The 20,694-nt window shown below is 37.1% G+C and overlaps 1 protein-coding gene across 2 annotated transcripts in view; it reads left to right on the forward strand.

The window, feature by feature from the left end:
- Positions 1-20,694, forward strand: part of ATP8A2 (ATPase phospholipid transporting 8A2) — a 494,649-nt gene that overhangs the window by 325,557 nt on the left and 148,398 nt on the right. Inside the window, exon 28 of one of the 2 annotated variants that reach the window (XM_069467429.1) lies at positions 19,091-19,165. The exons of the other annotated variant lie outside the window; for it this stretch is intronic. Coding sequence (XP_069323530.1) covers positions 19,091-19,165 — 75 coding nt within the window. The remainder of the gene's footprint in view (positions 1-19,090; positions 19,166-20,694) is intronic. 2 annotated transcript variants of the gene reach the window in all.

Consider the following 20,694-nt stretch of genomic DNA (forward strand, 5'->3'; position numbering starts at 1 on the left):
TACAACTTAGTCATATATTGAAACTTTTAGGTTTATGTTCTAAACTACTTATTTTTTATTTATCTCTTTATCTTATTCTTTTGCTCTCCTGGATATTTCCTTGACTTATCTTCTAGCTTGTCTATTCAGGATTGGGGTTTGTTTTTTTTTAAACCATCTTTTTCCTTGTTTTTAATTTGCAAGTGCTTTTCTTTATATCTTTCCCCCCTACTTTTATAGTAGCATTCTGATCTTAGTTTACAGATGTAATATTTTCTCTTGTATCTCTTTGAGAATATGAAATAAAAGTTATTTGAAGTTTGATGCCAATGCACTCTAGCTGGGACAACAGAGTAACACTTTGTCTCAAAAAAAAAAGAAGTCATTTGAAAGTTCTTGGTACAGCCTCTAGGTATAGATACTTACCAGAAATTAAGAAAGTAAATGATTCTTGTGACTGATTAACAAATAGTTTTGAAAGTCCATGGTTTCTGTTTCTTTGCTTTCAGAAAACTTTAAAAATGACCTACTTAAGATGTTGGCAGATAGATGATTTCAAATAACTTTGCCATTAGAGCACCATATTATTTTTGGCACATGGTTCAGAAGAAGTCCGATATTGATGGATATTGCTCTAATGAAACTTAACATTCTTGTTTATTATGTGAACTGTATTTCTCAGGGCTTAGATCTATGGAAATGAGCAGTAGGGGCTGGGTACAGTGGCTCATGCCTGTAATCCTAGCACTTTGGGAGGCCGAGGCAGGAGGATCACTTGAGCCCAGGAGTTTGATGCTACAGTGGGCTTTGATCGCTGCCACTGCACTCCAGCCTGGGCAACAGAGCAAGATCCTGCCTCTAAATAAAGAAAAGAAATGAGTGATAGGAATAGAAATGATGCTGAACCTTATCTGAATCTAACAATAGGTGGTATTCTTCCACGTTTCATGAGCTAAGAGGCCAGGGGGGATTCAACTCCCTGTCTCATTAAAAGATGTATTTAGACAAAATTTTACTTCTTGTTTAAAAATTATCAAAATGTGTTATTTTTCATCAGTTGTGTATCACTAATAATTGTAATGAAAACTCAATCCAGAAGAACTTAACATTTTAGAGCCACAGGATATTAAAAGAAAATTAATTTTAATTTCCATTCACTATTTTTGTGAAGTATGATAGGGTGGTCAATAAAAAACATTCAAACAAAAACACATTGAATTAGGGTAAAACAATATGAGTCAAGTGTAATGGAAAGTAAGTTCAAGGGGAAAAGAATGACATAAGATTTCTAACTGTTCAAGAAGTATTTGTTCATGTCTTTTTTAGAGTGGGTTGTGATGGATGTGTGTGGTATTTAGAATCTATTGGCTACATTAAGAAGTGATGTATCTGACAGACAAGGTTATAAAAAGGACATAAAAATAAATAAAATACCACTCTTCACTTATAATAATAGTAAATTATATAAGTTTATATTAAAGTTTTAATATTTATAATATTACAGAAATTATATCTTTTTCAAATGCTTAACTATCATTAAATTTTTAAATATTACCTAAAAAATATATTGAGACCAAATCTATATACCAGGGGTGGGGAACCTTTTCGTGTTGGAAGACCACATTAATTTAACTGTAATCAGATAAGGCCACATTCAAGAAACTTCAGTTAGACATACTTTAAAATGTACATTATTTTGTAAAAATCTAACTACTATGTACCTAATAATTTCAAAAAATGAAAACTAGTTGTTAATTTTAAAGTTAACTAAACTTTTAATGACTTTGTTTTGTCTGCTTTTTGTTGAGAAGCACTTGCATATTTGGTTGCAGCACGGATGTCCAAAGTTTCAATTGATCCTCCAGATGGTGTCAGTCATTTGTGACCTTGAGAGTGTCTTGATTTGGGTTAGATAGGAGAGTGTAGATCCTCAGCAGTAAGTGGTTAAAAAGCAAGAAAGCATTTTTTGTGCGTGTTGCCAAGGATGTGGGTGTTCTGCATTTCTCCATATTTCAATTGGATCTTTCTTAGTATCAAACAATAACCAAAATATCATCTACCGAGAGCTCAATCAATTCCATCTGTAGTTCCTTAGGTGCCTTGGTGATATCAACTAGGTGAGGCTGAAATACTAATTTGAGTGTGATGTCACGATTCTCAAAGTCAGCGAACCTTTCATTGTATTCTCCATTTAGTAGGTCTATAACAGCTTCATAGTCTTCAAATGATGTGCTTATATCATCCTGCTCATCAGTGACCTTTGCTAACTGGGGAAAATGTTCATCCAAAATTTCCTTTTAAAGAAGTGTTTTGAAAAAAGATAGCTTTTTTTCAAATGCTTGGATTTTTTGTCACATATCATACATAGACTTAGTTTTACCTTGCAAAGAAATATTCAGGTCGTTTTGATTTGACATGATATCACACAGAAATGCTACATTCTTATAGAAATCTTCTTTCAGTAATTCACATCGTTCTTCATAAAATTTAATTATTTGTTCTCACAGAGATAAAATTTTGGCTAACACCTATCCCTGTGATAGCCAACCCACTTCAGAATGATATGGCAAATCCACACTGAGTACCTCATCTTTCCACTTTAGCATGTTAGGAAACAGACAATGCTGTGTTGCATTTGCACTAATATAGCTAACAGTACTTATAACTTGTTGCGAAGTGTCACTTAAATTAGTAGCTTTAGCACAGAGACTTTGCTGATGCGAGAGACAATGAAAAGACATGAGAGCATCTGGATCTGTTAATACTTTTTTTTATCTGTGCAAAAAACTCTTCATGTTTTCCTGTCATGGAAGGTGCACCATCTGTACATACACTCACTAAATTTGCCAAATGCAGTCCAACTTTACGACATTTATCTTGAAAGTTGTTGAAAATATCTATTCCCCATGTTCTATTTGTAAGAGTGCCCAAAGCAAGTAACTCCTAATAACAAAAACAACTTCTATTATGACCCAAATGAGGTATAAAACCTGCACTAAGTCAGTAGTATCACTTGATTCATTCAAAGCAATTGAATAATATATATTTTCCTTTTGAAGTATTGCATGAAGTTGTTCTGTTAAGTTGAAGGCTAATTCATGTCACCAATCAATTATGGTTCTCCTTGAAAGAGGCAGTTGTTTGTACTTTGAAATGTTATCGGGGTCTAAGCATCCTACAACTTCGACAATGCATTCTTTCACAATTTCTGCATCACAGAATGGCTTCCCTTCCCCCCCCCCCCGCCCCCCTGCCAGGTATATAAGCTACTTTATAAGTTGCTTCAGTGGCATTATTTCTAGGTCTTAGTGCTGCTTGAAAGAATTATCTTTGCTTTTGCTTTTCATCCTTTAATTTCTTTCAGTACAACCTTTCACACCTGGTCTCCCTGTAAATAAAATATTTGTGGTCCTTATGAGTGTTATAATACTGATGAACATTTTTCATGACATTGAATTTGATGACATTTTCTTGACTACATACCAAAATCATAGACAACAAAAGAAAAAATAGATAAATTGGACTGGGTCAAAATTAAACTTTTGTCCATCAAAGGATTCTATCAACAGAGTGAAAAGGCAACTTATTGAATGAAAGAAAATACTTTAAAATTATATATCTTATAAGGGATTAATATCCACAATATATAAAGAATTCCTACAACTCAATAAGGAAAAAAACAATTCAAAAATGGGCAAAAGACTTGAATAGTCATTTTTTGAAAGAAGATGTACAAATGGCCAGTAAAAATGTGAAAAGATGCTCAACATCACTAATCATTAAGTAAATACAAATCAAAACCACAATGAGATACCACTTCACACCCATTAGGACGGATACTATCAAAAATCAGAAAATAACAAGTGTTGCCAAGGATGTAGAGAAATTGGGGTTCTGTAATTGTTGGTGGAAAAGTAAAATGGTGCAGCTACTGTGGAAGATAGCATGGCTGTTCCCTGAAATGTTCAACGTGGAGTTACCACACGATCCAGTAAGTCCACTTCTGGGTATAATCCCAAAGAATTGAAAGAAAGGACTAGAACAGTGATTTTTACACCAGTGTTTATAGCAGCATTATTCACAATAGTCAAAAGATGGAAACAACCCAAATGTCCATCTATGGATGAATGGATAAAGTGTGGTATATACATCAATGGAATGTTATTCTGCCTTAAAAATGAAGTTCTGATACATACTACAACATGGGTGAACAAAGCTTTATGTTAAGAGATTCAAGCTAGACAGAAGAGGACAAATGTTGTATGATTCCATAGAGACAGAACATAGAATAGTGGTTACCAGGTACTTTGGGAAGAGGGGAGTTTTTAACAGGTACAGAGTTTCAGTTTGGGATGATGAAAAAGTCCTGGAGACAGATGGTGATAATGATTGCACAGCAATGTGAGTGTTCTTAATACCACTGAAATGCATGCTTAAAAATGGTTGAAATGGTAAATTTTATGTTCTATATACTTTTGCCACAATAAGAAATAAATAAAACATTATCAAGATAGTTTTTCAGATTTGTAGATGCATAGATCTTCAAGTTTCTCTTAGGGAATGTGTGCACAGCTGTTCATGTATCTGTAGAACACCTGTCTAATGTCCTTCACAGTCTGAATCCAGCCCCCTTCTCTCACTTCATTTTCCTTGTTCTAGCCACCTGGCCATTCACACCTGCTACACTTTTGTATAAGTTTTCCCTCTACTTTGTCCTTTCTCCCCCCACCCAGTTGATGAGTGGAATCTGACACTTCAAGACCTAGCCCAAGTGGCCACCACCTTTGGCAAAGCTGCGCCCTCTCCTTCAGGTAGAACCCGTTTCTCCTTCTATGTTCCCAAAGAGCTTTTCTGTAGCTCGGATATATCCCATGCCCATCCCCAATCAGACTGAATTGTTTAAGGACAGAGATGGTATCTCATTCACCTTTGTAACTCCTGCCCACAGCACAGGGCAAAACTTGAAGTGGGATCTTAGTAAATAGTTCAATAACTGAATTAAAAAATATACATATACTTCTTTTCTAATAACCCTCCTCTGGAATTGTAAACAGACCTTTTCCTCCACTTTTGAGAACCAGAAAATAAGACACAGAGCTGCTCACACCTTTCCCAGGCTACAGGCTCACTGTGGCCGATGGGGATGGAGCATCAGAATTCTGCTCCTGTCTGACGACCCTGGCCTCTTCAGCCAAGCACGAAATCTTACTGTCAATAAATCAAGAGCGTTACTTTCTTGGTTATAAAACACATGTTCTCAAATATTTGCCATAGGTCCTGTCTATCAATGAAATGATCTTATACATATTTCTGCTACCCGTTCCATAATAAACCCCCCGCCACTGTTCCAACACCGGGAGGTTGGAAACAGCTGTGTCATTAAAGAACGATAGCAGATCCTAACCAGTGACCTCCAGATGAAAGGCTCATTATTTCCTTACTGGTCTCAAGAGCTGTTCAGTCCCCTAGCACGCCAGCACGGGATTTGGACTGAAGACTCTAAGCCTTCAACTATAAAAAAATTTACGTAGTCCTTGACACAATTTGGAGCGATTACATTCTATTGTGCCAAGAATTCCTTAATAAAAATCAGTTTAATTGTGCATACCCCATCTGGTTGGTATTATGGTCTTTCATGGGGGGAAAACATGGTTTTGTATTTACCTGATGTCCCGTGGTATGAGCATGTAGTTTTGCAGAAACAGAGGCATTTTGTCGCACTGAGAAATTAATAATTAAGGAAACTTGAAAAAGATTTACCAGACTTCTGTTTATTAACTTTTGTGACTGTGAGCTATAAGATTCAACTTCTTACATCATTTGGGAGTTTAATGGAAAAGAAAATGCCAAACTAAAGCAAAAAATTTATAGATGTACATCACATGCTATGTTTACTTGCATGTAATAATTTCTATTTTATTTTATACTTTTGTGATTCAAATTCTAGTCCTTTAAAACATAACCTAGATTTTTCACTAGTATTAATTTGTGTTTTTTTTTTTTTTTTTATTCAGGGAGTTTAGATAATGAAAGGTGAGAAGTTTACTTTTGATTGTATGCTGGTTCCATCTCAACCATATTAGCAAAAGATTGCAATATTTTAGTTCAAAATATTGCAGGAAATTATTTCAAATTAGGGCACTTGCATTTTGTTGTACCAAATGGGGAAGATTTTTGTAGCTTGATTTTCAAAACAGTTTATACCCTAATCTAAAAAGGATCCCTTGGTTTTTTTTTAACATGGCATTTAAGGAAGCAGATCTGGCTAGTTTTCCTTTTTTCGCATGCTTATGTGCTTGTAGTTGTGAAGTGTTTTGTTCATGTTACAATCTTGAAATATTGGTAGTAAGTTGGTACCTATAAATACTGATTTGATTATGAATTACTTTAACTTAAATGTTTTAAAAATCACTTATTTGCTATATAGAGTCTACTGCTAATAACAGCAGTCTGTTAAACACCTGTTTGGTGTGAGCTAGAATATCCTTCATCTGCTCTGTGCCATTTTGTCCTCATCTGTGCAGGGGGATCATGCCTCTCTGTTAGGGATGGTTATGAGCCTGAAATGAGATAATCCATTTAGAGTGTTGCAAGGTTCTTGGAACAGAGCAAGCAATAAATGCATGTTGGCTTTTATCATTGTCATCAAAAAAAACAGAAGTGACAGTTCTGCAGAATGTATGGTTTTCTTTTCATTTGTTCATTGAAAAAAGTGAAGATTGGGGGAGATTAAGGAAGTTGCCCATCCTCATACAACAGTTAAGAGCTCAAACTAAACTGTCCTGTGCTCACGTTTATGAGAGCTTTCCTCTTCAGCATTAAATATTAGTATTCTGTATGTATCCTTTTGTTGAGTGCCTACTGTGGCCCGGCACCGTGCTAGACCCTGGGTGTGCAACGTTGAGTGGAACGGATATAACCTCCGGCCACATGGGGTAGCCAGACAGCAATGGAACAAAATCATAGACGGTGACAAGCTAAGGAAAAAATGAACATGGTGTGGTGATAGAAGACAGCAAGTTTTCTTCATCTGTACAATTATTTGAAGTTGAAGTAATGCTTGTCAGTTATAGTAGTAATAATAAAGAAAAAACAATTTCTCCTCATCTGCCTCCATTTCTGCTAAGTAATAAATAGGAATGGTCTGACCAGACTTCCACTTTCCTCTTCACTCATACAAACACATGTAAACATAAAGCATTTTTATTGTAGTTTTACAAAAAGAGGATCCTGTACACATCATTCTGTAACTTGGTTTGTTTGCCTTGAAAAGTCCTTAGAATTTTTATGACTATGTGTTTGCTGTTAACATTTTACCTGCCCAACACTGAGTTAGCAAGAGAAAATTCTCCAGAGATTTTATAGGTGTGGCCCTGCCCATTTAGTACGATCTCCTCCCTGCTCGCCATTTAACTCTGGCTACTCAATCCCATAATTTATTGCACAAAAGATACTCTAGGGTGTCTCACTGCTATTGCTGCTATCACTACGACTACTGCTATGACTACTGCTGCTATTACTTCTGACAACTCTTGCTCTATAATAGTGTTTCTGATTTTTTCTCTTGATTTCCTACCTACATACCGATTTATTTACTTATTTTGCCTTTTGTTAATCTCATGCTATTTATCGGGCATTCCTTCATGTCCATAAATATAGGTACAATGTTTTAAAAGATAGGTACTTAATATTTTAGAGATTGGCTACAATCACCCCCTACTAAAGAACTTTAGGAGTTTTTTATTTCTAGGCTGTTTTATTTTCTACTACCAACAATACTGCAAAAAAAGATGTGTTTCTTATATACTGGTGCTTTTATTTATGAGAAATGGGTTTCCAGAAATATAATTTCTATTTCTAGCTATATTTTATCATAATACATATGGCCAGATCAAATTTCAGAAAAGATTGTAACATTTTGACTTTTAAACAGATACCTTTAATGCCAGTTTATCACCCCATACCTGATGTGCAAATTAGTAGATCATGATGTTATTGTCATTTTAGTGAGAAACCACATGGCTAATTTATTTAATTATTCTCCGTAGGGTACTTTTCCAGGTCAGGTCTCTACCAGGGATCCTGGAAGAGCAGTCAATAAAGGAACAGGTCATCCTTTTCCCAAATTAAGCAGCCGTCTGTTAAGCGTCGGCTATTAGTTGAGAGCCCAAGAGTGGTGGCAGGTACAGCCCACTGAGGTTGGATGATGGCGGCGGGACGTCCAGACAGGAGCCTGTGCAATTAGCCAAGACGGTTACTGCGTTTTTGGCAGTCAGGCAGCAGTTAAAGCAAAGAAGGATCTTTTTCCAAGAAGGAAAAGCCATTTAATAAGTTTGGGTCAGTTTGCTCATAACAACCCTACATTTGAGGACCCAAAACCCCAGGAGCTTGGCAAGCCAGCAGGGTTTGGCAGGTCTTCCTCCCAACTCACGAAGTCTGAGGCCGTCCAGCCGGGACCTGGCTCTCTGGGCTTTGACTGTATTCATTTAATAGCATTCCTAGCTAATAAGAAAGTAAAGGCAGAGGAATCTTTTCCCCCATTAATCCAAAAGAGTAAAATTTAGTGGCTATAAGTAAGCCACCACTATCCAAGTAACTGCACGTCAGAGGGGGGATAGACTGTCTGTTTGCATTGAGGGCTTTGTGTTTGGTGTAGAGGCTGGGAAGTGGTGGCCCACCAAAAATGACATTAATGTTTAGGAATTGGGTGGTACCGTCTTTTTTGTATATGAATTAACGTTTGTAACTGCCTAACTAGTGTGAAAGTCTGATTTTATAATGTGTCAGAGAGCTATCGTGTACCTGTCTCATGAATAAATAAAATAAAAACTAAGTACGTTCGTATAAATATTTAAAAATACATTACGTGCTCATACTTTTTCCGTTTCACCTATGGAAATCTTGCCAAGACTAAATCAAGTTTGAATGTTTACAATGTAAGAGAAAACCAGCTTATGGATTTTGAAATTAAGAAGTGGATATTTTTGTTTGTTTTGTTTATTTTGGTTTTAATTTTTTCTCTGCCAAATAAATAGTTCCAATGGAATAAACAGGTCTGATCGTCTAATGATGAATTATTTGAATGCAGGATTGAAAAGGAGTTGGAAATGTTGAGAATGAGCTTGTTTATACGTTTCAAAATGCTGTAGCACCTGCAACTGATAAAAATTAGTACAAACATCAAAAGTCTTTGAAGAAACATGTGGCCAAGCCAGTGCCAACTTGGACAGAATCAGAACACTGGCTGCTTAGAGGAAATATCCCAGCATTCAGCTAATCAACAATGTCAATCTGAAATGAAGAGTGAAAATTTTTACATGGTTCAGTGTTGCTTGGAATGATGTCAGTGTCAACAAGGTCAGTTCAAGGAAAGAGATGCTCGATTTCTTAGAACGTTTTTTCCCCTTATTGTAATGTTTTCATCAACTTGGGTTTCTTGATTATACAAAATTCACTCTCAGTTTTTAAAATAATTTCTTGTTAATAATTTCTAAAGATATATTGCTGTTTGGGGGATCTAAATTTGTAAAGTCACTAGGTTCACATCCGGTACTACCCTGGTCTCTGAAGAGTGGAGCCTGTGATTCCAAGTGTGAGGTCAGGCAAGAGGGGAGTTACTCAGAAAGGACTGGAGCTTTCTGAACCCTCACCCCACATGCACAGGCAGAATCAGGGCTTCATGCAGCCAGTCCCATGTCATTCTTGTGCTTGCAACAAACATCTGTTACAAGTAGATTTCTAAGTTTTATCAGGTTGACCTGATACATTTATTTCTTTAATCCAGAGTTTCTCAACAATGGCATTATTGACATATTGGAGCGGATAATTCTTTCTTGTAGGGGGCTCTCCTGGGCATTGTAGGATGTTTAGTAGAATCTTTGGCCAGCTTGGTGCCAATAGCACCCTCCCCTGAGTCATGGTGATAAAAAAGATCTCCAGACATTGTCAAATGTCTCCTTGGAGACAAAAATCACCCCTAGCTGAGAATTACTGATTGAGACAGTTATATAAATAAAACATTAACATGTTTAGAAAGTTCAAAACAGAAGCAGTATAAGAGAATCTCCTTCTTTCCTCCTAGAGAGCACTTCTACCACCTAGAGATAATGAATAGTAATGATCTCTTATGTCTTCCAGAAAATTGCCATCCTTATATGAATATGTACATCTATTCTGCACAATCATGACCATTCAATATATACTCTTATTTCTTCATTTCACTATATCTGAGATTTTTGTATTATAGTACATATGGATTTGTAAATATCACCAATAGTGTTTCATTACATGAATGAATCATAATTTATTAAACCAGCTATCAGTGTATATGTAGGTTGTAATTTTTTGTTTTTTTAACTAATACCACACCCCTATATTTTTGTGTGGAATAATACATGATTATAAGATGTGATTTAGAATATGTTCCTACAAGTAGAATCACTAGATCAAAAGAAAACTACATTAAAGTTTTATAGACACTACATTACCAACTGGGTATTAGAGTAGCTGTTTCCCCAGGTTATCAAACTTTTAAATCTTTACCCGTTTGATAAGTAAAAAGTGATATCCTTTTGTGGTGTGTTTAATTAACTAATGGGATTTATGACATTTCTAAGTCTCTTTTTTTACCCGTGATCATACTACATACAAGGTCTGTCCGGAAAGTATCCAGACATGTAATATGAAAAATAGACACATTTATTGAAGAAGATACAAGAAACTTTGTACATAGGACAATGACACCTCAGTCCCCTTCAAAGTAGGTACCTTGGGACCTCACACAGTTCTCCCGGCGTCTCTTAACCTAGCCCAGACATGTTCAACATTCTCAGGTGTTCTGCGTGTTGCAGGCCTTCCAGAACGTGGATCACTTTCAACAGATTCTCGACCATCTTAGAAGCGTTTGTGCCACACTTTTATTTGTGCTGCAATTGTAGCATCGTTCCTGAAAGCCTTAGAGATCATCCGAATAGTTTCCGTGTAGGAATGTTCAAACTTAACGCAAAACTTGATGCAGATTCATTGCTCTTCTTGCTTGGTCGTTTTGAATGTGACAGCCACACAGTACACACGCCCACTCAATGCGTCTAGCACCCCACTGACTAGTACAGTGAGGGCGCCACTGTTCACGCATGCGCATCCCAGACCACTCTCCGTGGCTGCCAGTTTACATCAATGTCGCGCAAACGTTCTCGTTGTATTAACGATGGCTGGTTTCCAGACAGACCTTGTCTATTCTTTGCCTATTTTCCTAGCCATTTGTAGGGTGTTTGCTTTCTGATTTGTAAGAACTATTTATATATTAAGGAAATTAGGCCTTTGTTTTCATAGATGGTACAAATATATTTGTACTATTTATCAGTTTTCTTTCAATTTTATTGATAATTTTTCTCTACAGAAATTAACTACCTTGTTTCAAATTTTTCCCTCCTTCTGAGTTTAATGTCTTACAGAGAGCCATTTTCACATTTAACAAAATAACTTTTTTTCATGTCTTCTTCCAAGCTTTCAGAGTTCTGTTTTTTATGTTTAAATATTCAAACCATGTGAAATTAATTTGCATATATAGAGACTGAAATACCCTGTAATTTTTTCCAGATACTATGGTAATTTACCATATGATAAAGAGCATTTCAGACATGTGAGCTAAAGATGGCTTATTAAACAAATGCTGTTGACATAATTGCTCATATTTGGGTGCAAAATAATAAAGCTGATCCACACTTGGTGCTTTCAAGGAGCCACAGAAGGCCATTCCAGCTTAGTCGAGGAGGAGCAGTGTTGTCAGAAAGACAGGGCAGAGTCTAGTTGTGTAGGGCTTTGTAAGTCAGGGTTATAGCATTGATCGTATTTGTGTAGCCTTTCCTTTGCATGTTTGTTTGACATGTTTCTCTTACATGTAGCATATATTTTGGATTTTAATTTTTTATCCATCTGAGCTTTTAAAATTTTTTATTGAAAGAATACGCATATTTAATATTACTTCTGTCATCACTTTTATGTTAGTTTTCACCTTTTGATGTTTCCTTGGTTTCTATCTTTTGCTAAAACCCCCATCGTACTTTATTTCCCTGAGGACTTGTAAATACTCACTACCTTCTGGTATCGTGTACTACTAGAGAGAAACAGGATACCAGCTTGATATTTTTTCCCTCTGTAAGTTAATCGCTTTTTTCGCCTAAATATACTGAAGAATTGATCTTATAAAAATTTAAAACTCTTTAAATTTCTATAGCAGGATATACGTGGGTATTGATTTTTCTGTATCTGTTGCTTGTTTTGTTTCCTAGGACAAAGGATGCCCGCTGTATTGGCTGCTTAAGGTTTTAGACTCTTTCAGAACTTTTTCTTCTGATATATCTTTGAACATTTTTTTACTATTTTCTGTGTTCCTTTTTTTTTTTTTTTTTTGAGTACATCTCTTTTTTTGAATTTTCCAATTATCTTTAAAGGCCTCTAACTCAGTTTCTGTTGAAATCATCATTAACATTTTGTCCTTTGCTGAGCAGTTTTCTCAAGCCTTCCCTCCCGGTCCCTGCATGTGGTTTCAGCAATGTAGATTCTGGTTTTTATTTCCCTTTATGTGACTTTAATCTGTAACATTCACCTTTTCCTGTTTGTCTCCTTCTTTGACATCTTACACATCTTATTTTAGCCTTTATTTCAAAGAAACACATTTTCATTAGTTCTTTCAGGCTCACAAAGAATGTTCAAAGTTTTCTTCTGCCCTGTGGCCTAGTTCTACACAGAGTATCTCATGTGCATTTGTCTTGTTCTTTTATTTTTTCCATATACTTTTTAATATTTCCAGGGGAGGGGAGCTTCAAAGTTGCCTCAGAATACTTTCTTATCAAATTTTCTTATCTCTTCAGTGGTTTCCTACCATTATTTGCAATAATGAGCACCTCCCTTGCTGTGGTTTCTTACCCTTGGAAGACAAGGCTTGCATGCCTCTCAGGGGAATTGCTGTGTCTATGGGTTGGCACTGGATGATTTTGCATTTTTTTTTTTTCTTTTCAGTTCACCTTGTTCAGTATCTGCCAAGTTGGTTGCCATTTATGCTTCCTCCTGTATGCAGCCGTTCTCCCTGTTACATTCTTGGAAAAAAGGGGGGGGGGATGGGAAAAGGCATACATGCATTTATTGCCCTTCGACTTCAGTTTGCCTGCTGCATTAATTCCATCCAGGGACCTCTGCCACTGCTTGCCCCTACCTTTATGTTTTATCCTCTAAGTAAGAGTTGGGTCAGCTATTTCTTGAGTCGTTTCACCTATTTCTTGGAAATTTTTTTTTTTAAGATTTTCACACATTTATTTATTTATGTATTTATTAATTTTTTATTTTTTTTTAATTTTTTTTTTAATTTCAGCTCATTATGGGGGTACAAAAGTTCAGGTTATATATATTGCCCCTGCCTCCCCATCCCCCTGAGTCTGAGCTTCAAGTGTGTCCATTCCCTAGACAATGCACATCGCACTCATCATGTAGGTGTGCACCCCTCCCCTCCCCCCACCCCATCCCCCCCAGTCAGAACTTCAAGCATGTCCATTCCCCAGGCAGTGCGCATCATACTCATCAAGTAGGTGTACACCCATCCCTTTCCCCCAGCCCGCACCTCTGTCCGATACCCAATTGATGTTATTCCCAAATGTGTACTCAGGGAAACCAGTTTGCTGGTGAGTACATGTGGTGCATATTTTTCCATTCTTGGGATACTTCACTTAATAGAATGAGTTCCAACTCTCTCCAGGAGAACCAAAGAGATGCCATATCGCCATTATTTCTAATAGCTGAGTAATATTCCATGGTATACATATACCACATTTTGCTAATCCATTCATGAATCGATGGGCATTTGGGTTGTTTCCACATTTTTGCAATTGTGAATTGTGCTGCTATAAACATTCGGGTGCAGGTGTCTTTCTTATAGAATGACTTTTGTTCTTCTGGGTAGATGCCCAATAATGGGATTGCTGGATCGAATGGTAGATCTACTTGAATCTGTTTAAGGTATCTCCACATTGCTTTCCACAGGGGTTGCACTAGTTTACAGTCCCACCAGCAGTGTATGAGTGTTTCTGTCTCTCCGCATCCACGCCAACATGTATTGTTTTGGGACTTTTTGATAAAGGCCATTCTCACTGGAGTTAAGTGATATCTCATGGTGGTTTTGATTTGCATTTCCCTGATGATTAGAGATGTTGAACACTTTTTCATATGTTTGTTAGCCATTTTTATATCTTCTTTTGAAAAATTTCTATTCATATCCTTTGCCCACTTTTTGATAGGGTTGTTCGATTTTTTCTTACTGATTTTCCTGAGTTCTAAATAGATTCTTGTTATCAGTCCGTTATCTGATGTGTAGTATGCGAAAATTTTTTCCCATTCTCTAGGTTGTCTGTTTACTCTCGTGACTGTTTCTTTGGCTGTGCAAAAGCTTTTTAATTTGATCAGGTCCCATTTATTTATTTTTGTTGTTGCTGTGATTGCCTTAGGGGTCTTCTTCATAAATTCTTTGCCTAGGCCAATGTCTGTAAGAGTCTCTCCTACATTTTCTTCTAGAATTCTAATAGTTTCCGACCTAAGGTTTAAGTCTGTTATCCACCGTGATTTGATTTTTGTGAGAGGTGAAAGCTGTGTGTCCCGTTTTAGTCTTCTACATGTGGCTATCCAGTTTTCCCAGCACCATTTATTAAATAAGGAATCTTTTCCCCAGAGTATGTTTTTGTCTGCTTTGTCAAAGATTAGATGGCTATTTGAGGATGGTTTTATATTTGGATTTTCTGTTGTGTTCCACTGGTCTGTGTCCCTGCACTTGTGCCAATACCAAGCAGCTAAAGCAGTCCTGAGAGGAAAATTTATTTCCATAAATGCCTATACCAAAAGGACAGAAAACTTACAAATAGACAATCTAATGAATAGACTCAAAGAGCTGGAGAAGGAAGAACAGACCGATCCTAAACCCAGCAGAAGGAGAGAAATTATTAAGATTAAATCAGAACTAAATGAAAAGGACAACAATCAAATCATAAGGGAGATTAATAAAACAAAAAGTTGGTTCTTTGAAAAAATAAACAAAATTGACATGCCTCTGGCTAGACTAACCAAGAGCAGAAAAGAAAATCTCTTATAACCTCCATCAGGAACATGAAAGGAGAAATCACAACTGATGCCACAGAGATACATGATATCATCTATGAATTCTACAAAAATCTTTATGCACACAAATTAGAAAACGTGGAGGAAATGGACAAATTTTTAGAAACACACAGCCTTCCCAGGCTCAACCAGGAAGAAATAGAATTCCTGAATAGACCGATATCTAGATCTGAAATCGAAACAGCAATAAAAAACCTTCCCAAAAAGAAAAGCCCTGGACCAGATGGGGTCACACCTGAATTTTACCATACCTACAAAGAAGAACTGGTGCCCATCCTACATAAACTATTCTCCAATATCGAGAAGGATGGGATTCTCCCCAACACTTTTTACCAAGCCAACATAATCCTGATACCAAAACCAGGAAAGGATGCAACAAAAAAAGAAAACTACAGACCAATATCCCTTATGAATATAGATGCAAAAATTCTCAATAAAATCCTAGCAAATCGAATCCAAGTGCTTATCAAAAAAATAATCCATCACAACCAAGTGGGCTTCGTCCCAGAGATGCAGGGATGATTTAATATACGCAAATCTATAAATGTAATTCACCACATAAATAGAAGCAAAAATAAAGATCATATGATCCTCTCAATAGATGCAGAAAAAGCATTTGACAAAATTCAACACCCTTTTATGATAAGAACACTTAACAAAATATGAATAGACGGGGCCTATCTAAAAATGATACAAGCCATATATGACAAACCCACAGCCAACATCATACTGAATGGGGAAAAACTGAAAGCATTCCCACTTAGAACTGGAACCAGACAAGGCCGCCCACTGTCCCCATTACTTTTCTTTTTTTTTTTTTCCTTTTTTTCCCCCATTACTTTTCAACATAGTATTGGAAGTCCTTGCGAGAGCTATCAGGCAAGAGAGCAGAATCAAGGGAGTCCAAATAGGGACAGAAGAGATAAAACTCTCACTCTTTGATGATGATATGATGTTATATCTAGAGAACCCCAAGGATTTAATCAAGAGACTCCTGGAATTGATCAATGAATTCAGTAAAGTCTCAGCATACAAAATCAATACACACAAATCAGAGGCATTCATATATACCAATAACAGTCAAACAGAGAACCAAATTAAGGACTCAATACCCTTCAAAATAGCAACAAAGAAAATAAAATACCTAGGAATATATTTAACTAAGGAGGTAAAGGACTTCTATAGGGAGAACTATGAAACACTGAGGAAGGAAATCGCAGAACATGTAAATAGGTGGAAAACCATACCATGCTCATGGATCGGTAGAATCAACATTGTTAAAATGTCTATACTACCCAAAGTTATCTGCAGATTCAATGCAATCCCTATTAAATTACCAACATCATTTTTCACAGATATAGAAAAAATAATTTTATGCTTTGTATGGAACCAAAGAAGACCCCCATTTAGCAAAAGCAATTTTAAGCAACAAAACCAAAATGGGAGGTATTAATTTACCAGACTTCAAACTATACTACAAGGCTGTGATTATTAAAACTGCTTGGAAATATTTTTTAACTCTATTTGAATCTGTAGATTTTGTCTGCTATTGCCATTCTCTCTTGATTTGATCTAGTCTCATCATGTGTATCAGTGTCTAGTCTGTGTTATGTGTAGTTGTAATTAAGGACATTCATAGTTTCATTGGAAACAGTTAATTCTTTTCTATTTTCAATTATTTTTGCTATGTTTAGGTGATGTTAGGGAGGGCAGGGTAGTAGAAATATCACTACCAGCTCAACAAGACAACAAATTAACTGGATTACAGTTAATTAAGTGCTCATTAGGTAACAATTGGTGTTTGCTCAATCGTTTGAATAGAACTCAGAATTATAACACAATCTTGAGAAAATTAAGTTAAAACCCTTGAAACAGTTTACAGATTTGTTTGAATCAGATGTGGATCCAGGCTCCCATGGCACTGAAAGTGTGGTTGAAATATTGAACACCAGGACCTCCAGTGATAGGGAGCGAGTGGGACTGAAGTTGTGGTTCGGGGGATGGCTGATATTTGAATAGGTGTTATAAGAATTTTCCAAACACAAAACACAGAATGAACCTCTGGTTCTCAATTATCCACCAATATTTCTTCACTGAGAATAGCCAGACCTCTTGGGAGGAGGGTTGAAATTGAGTGGATAGGAGAGAAAGTGCCAACTCCCATGAGGAATGTGGTTACAGAGGCTGGGGTGGAGGGAACCAGGAGATGATAGTCAAAAGATACAGAGTCTAGACAGAAGGAATACGTGTTGGGATTTTTTTTTTTTTTTTTTTGGAGATCTACCACACAGCTTGGTGAATATAGCTAATAGTGTATTGTCCATTTTAAAATTGCTAAGAGTTATGGTATTAGAAATGTCCATTAAAAAAGAGAAAGAATAAAATCAAAATTGCCAAGAGAGTAAATTTCAAATGTTCTCACCCCCCCCAAAAAAATAGTATTTGAGGAGATAGATATGTTGGTTAGTTTGATCTAATTATTTTATACTGTATTTATAAATCTTAACATCACTTTGTACCCCATAAATGTGTACATTTATCAATTGTCAATTTACAGTAAAATAAGAAGTTTTTAAAAAGAAGAAGAAAATTTAAAGAGTGAATAGGAGTGTTGGAAGGATTTTTGGAAGTCTGCAAGCTTATCTTGGATTTAGGAGGGAGCCCTAGTAGATTTTTGAACTGGAGAATGACATGATGAAATCCGTATTCAAGGAAAACATTATCTAGCAATTGAATCGAGGCATTTAATTTGATCCCGCTGGGACTTGGTGAGTCCCTGTTCGTACCCAGCATCATGCACAGAGCAGCATAAGGAATAATTCCTATCTCAAGAAACTGCGTCTGGTACAGTCAAGAAACTGATTTTGAAAAATCTGAGTCAGTAAAATTTCAGTACCAGAGTCAGCCTCAGCTCAGGTTATCTTGCTGTAGCTGAGCTGTGTTGCCAGTTAGGTCTTAACCATAGTAACGGGCGTAGTCCGTCATGATTTTATTCTGCTCAAGTAGATGCTGTGATTTGTAGGGGATGCTGTAAAGCCTGCCCAAATCATTGGAACCTTATTGTTGCATATAAATTTAGCTGAATTTTAAGCAGCAATGTTTCATATTCCGTATTTTCTATCTGCTCCCTTCTAAGTCCGGTTTCCCTGCCCCTGCTGGCTCTCCCCTGTTCCATTCCCCTCCTACTGCCTCTGTGTCATCTTCCGATTGCACCTGGGCAGGCTTTCCTTCTCCGATACTGTTTTATCTCCTTGTCATGTGGCACTAGCTATATCCTGGCACTTCGCTCTGTGGTTGTTTTTATGTCAGTCTTGCCTAATCAATTAGAATTATAGACTACTTGAAGGCATAAATAACAGTCCACATTTTATTTGTTTATACCTCCCCTGTTACTCCAAGAGACGATTTGAGCCTGTTTCTTTCACGTTACTGTGTCTTGACCTTTGCCAAGGTGGTGAATGGACATCCAGTTAAGGAGGGTCAATATTTTGTGAACTAAGAACACTCATGACCAACAGAGGAGTTTTTCTGTTTTTGTACTTACGATTTTTATCTATTTGGAAGTCCTACAAAGAAAAATCATATTTATCAAATTGACTTTATAGGAAAAAAGAACATGAAGTTGAGACTCTTCCAGTCAATGCGAAAAGTGTTGACACAAAGCCTGTTAGATAGAAATTACATATAAATTGTTTTTCTGTAAACATGTACATGTTACCTCTGAAAAATAGATGTATGCCCGAAGTATAAATTTTCCGTAAAATATTGACATTTGTGATGTGGGGAATTTATTAATATATTTTATGAAAGAGCAACGGCTGCAGTCCTGGGGCTCATTGTTTCCCAGCAGCTGTGTCCAGCTGGTGGTCCACATTCCCTGCTACTTGTTCAGTGAATGGAAACATTTAGGTCAATATTGATATAAAACTTCATGAACTTTCTTCTCTTTCAGCTCTGGTTCGCCTTTGTTAATGGATTTTCTGGGCAGATTTTATTTGAACGCTGGTGCATCGGCCTGTACAATGTGGTAAGCATTCTTCATCTCTGTCTGATAGCACGCAGGACTTCAGTGGCATTCCTTCACTGTTTATGTCTGGGAAGTGTATCTAAGTCAATCATCTGTATACTTAGCAGGCAGCACAAATACATCTTTGGGCCCTTTGTTGCTGCGACACATCCTGCAGAAGCCCAAACTCTCCACACATGGTTTCAATCATAGCAGATCATTCTTGAATAACCCCATGAAATTATTAACCCATATATCTTGATAACGGGCCCTTGCTACCCCCTTACTAAATGCCTACACAAGATTTTCATGTTTTTAGCTCAAGTAAAAATTTCTGGACTACATCTAAACTCATTCCACTTCATTATTTTGGTTCTGAATGCTTAAAACATAGATAACGCATGTAGAGCATGTGATCTCGTGTCCTTTTTGTCCTTCATGAAAGAGTATCTGTCCCTGTGGAAGCATGTTTTCTTCCACAGTTAGAGCTAAAATGATGAATTCTGACTTCCAGCCACTGCGGAGGATGGTAATCAGCTCATCGGGTATTTTTCATGATTTTCATTTCTTTTTTTATTACTTGACTATAATGAATCAAAAGCTAGAAGTAAATATAAACTATAAGCTAAAATGATGCAGTAGCTTCTTAGCTTTCTTGCTTTTTGTTTCACGGGAAGAACTAAGGGGCTTGTAGTTAAGTGGTCTGAAGACCCCAGAACGGCCCATTTCTGGAGTCACGTTCTCCCAGGTGCGCTGCACCCCAACTCTGGCGTCCTCTGCTCCGTGGGAGTTTATGCTGTGAAGCAGCCATCACAAAGAGGTGGAGGTGGAAGTTACAAGACATACAATTGTATAACCTGTGGTGCTCTAAATATTTACGGTGTGTACACCCACTGTGGCTGGATATCTAAGTCATCCAAGCATTCGACCCTCTTCTCTGAGTAGCCGTAGGGCCGGGTGCTGGGTATAAAATGCTGAGTACAATAGCTTGCCCTGGCCCTGTGTAGCTTATGGGTTAACAGGGTCAGACGCGTGGACGCAGACACCTCCCAGGCTGGAGTTGGATCTGAGTTTACATTGCGTGGGTGAGTTAATAACTGTGACTTGCTGCAAAGTGTACCAGCACATTCCTTGCAGATACTGATGGCCTAAAAGACAAAGGTGACTAGTAGTGAGAACAGGACTACTGATGTCCATTCCTCTCCTGTGCTAGAAAAGCTACTCTGACTGCCTACGCTATGGATAGGGGCTCAAGCGCCTTCCCTTTGCGTACTAAGGGGAGACCAGAGAGTGCCAACTTTGCAGGACTTGAAACTCTTTTGAGTAGGCTAAAGTTATGCAACTGTTCGGGGGAAATGTGTGGATTGCTCCATAATTATTCAGTGTTTGTAGGGGTCAAGTGTCTAGAGTTGACACTTCACACAAACCTATGCCACGTGCCTATTTTGTAGGCCACTGAGACGTAGGAGGGTCTGCTGCAGAGCCAAGGGCAGGACTGGAATGCATGTCACCTGCGTGTAGGATGAGTGGATTTTAGCCCTATTTTCATG

Source organism: Eulemur rufifrons, chromosome 4, assembly GCF_041146395.1.
Source record: "Eulemur rufifrons isolate Redbay chromosome 4, OSU_ERuf_1, whole genome shotgun sequence".
Classification (NCBI taxonomy): domain Eukaryota; kingdom Metazoa; phylum Chordata; class Mammalia; order Primates; family Lemuridae; genus Eulemur; species Eulemur rufifrons.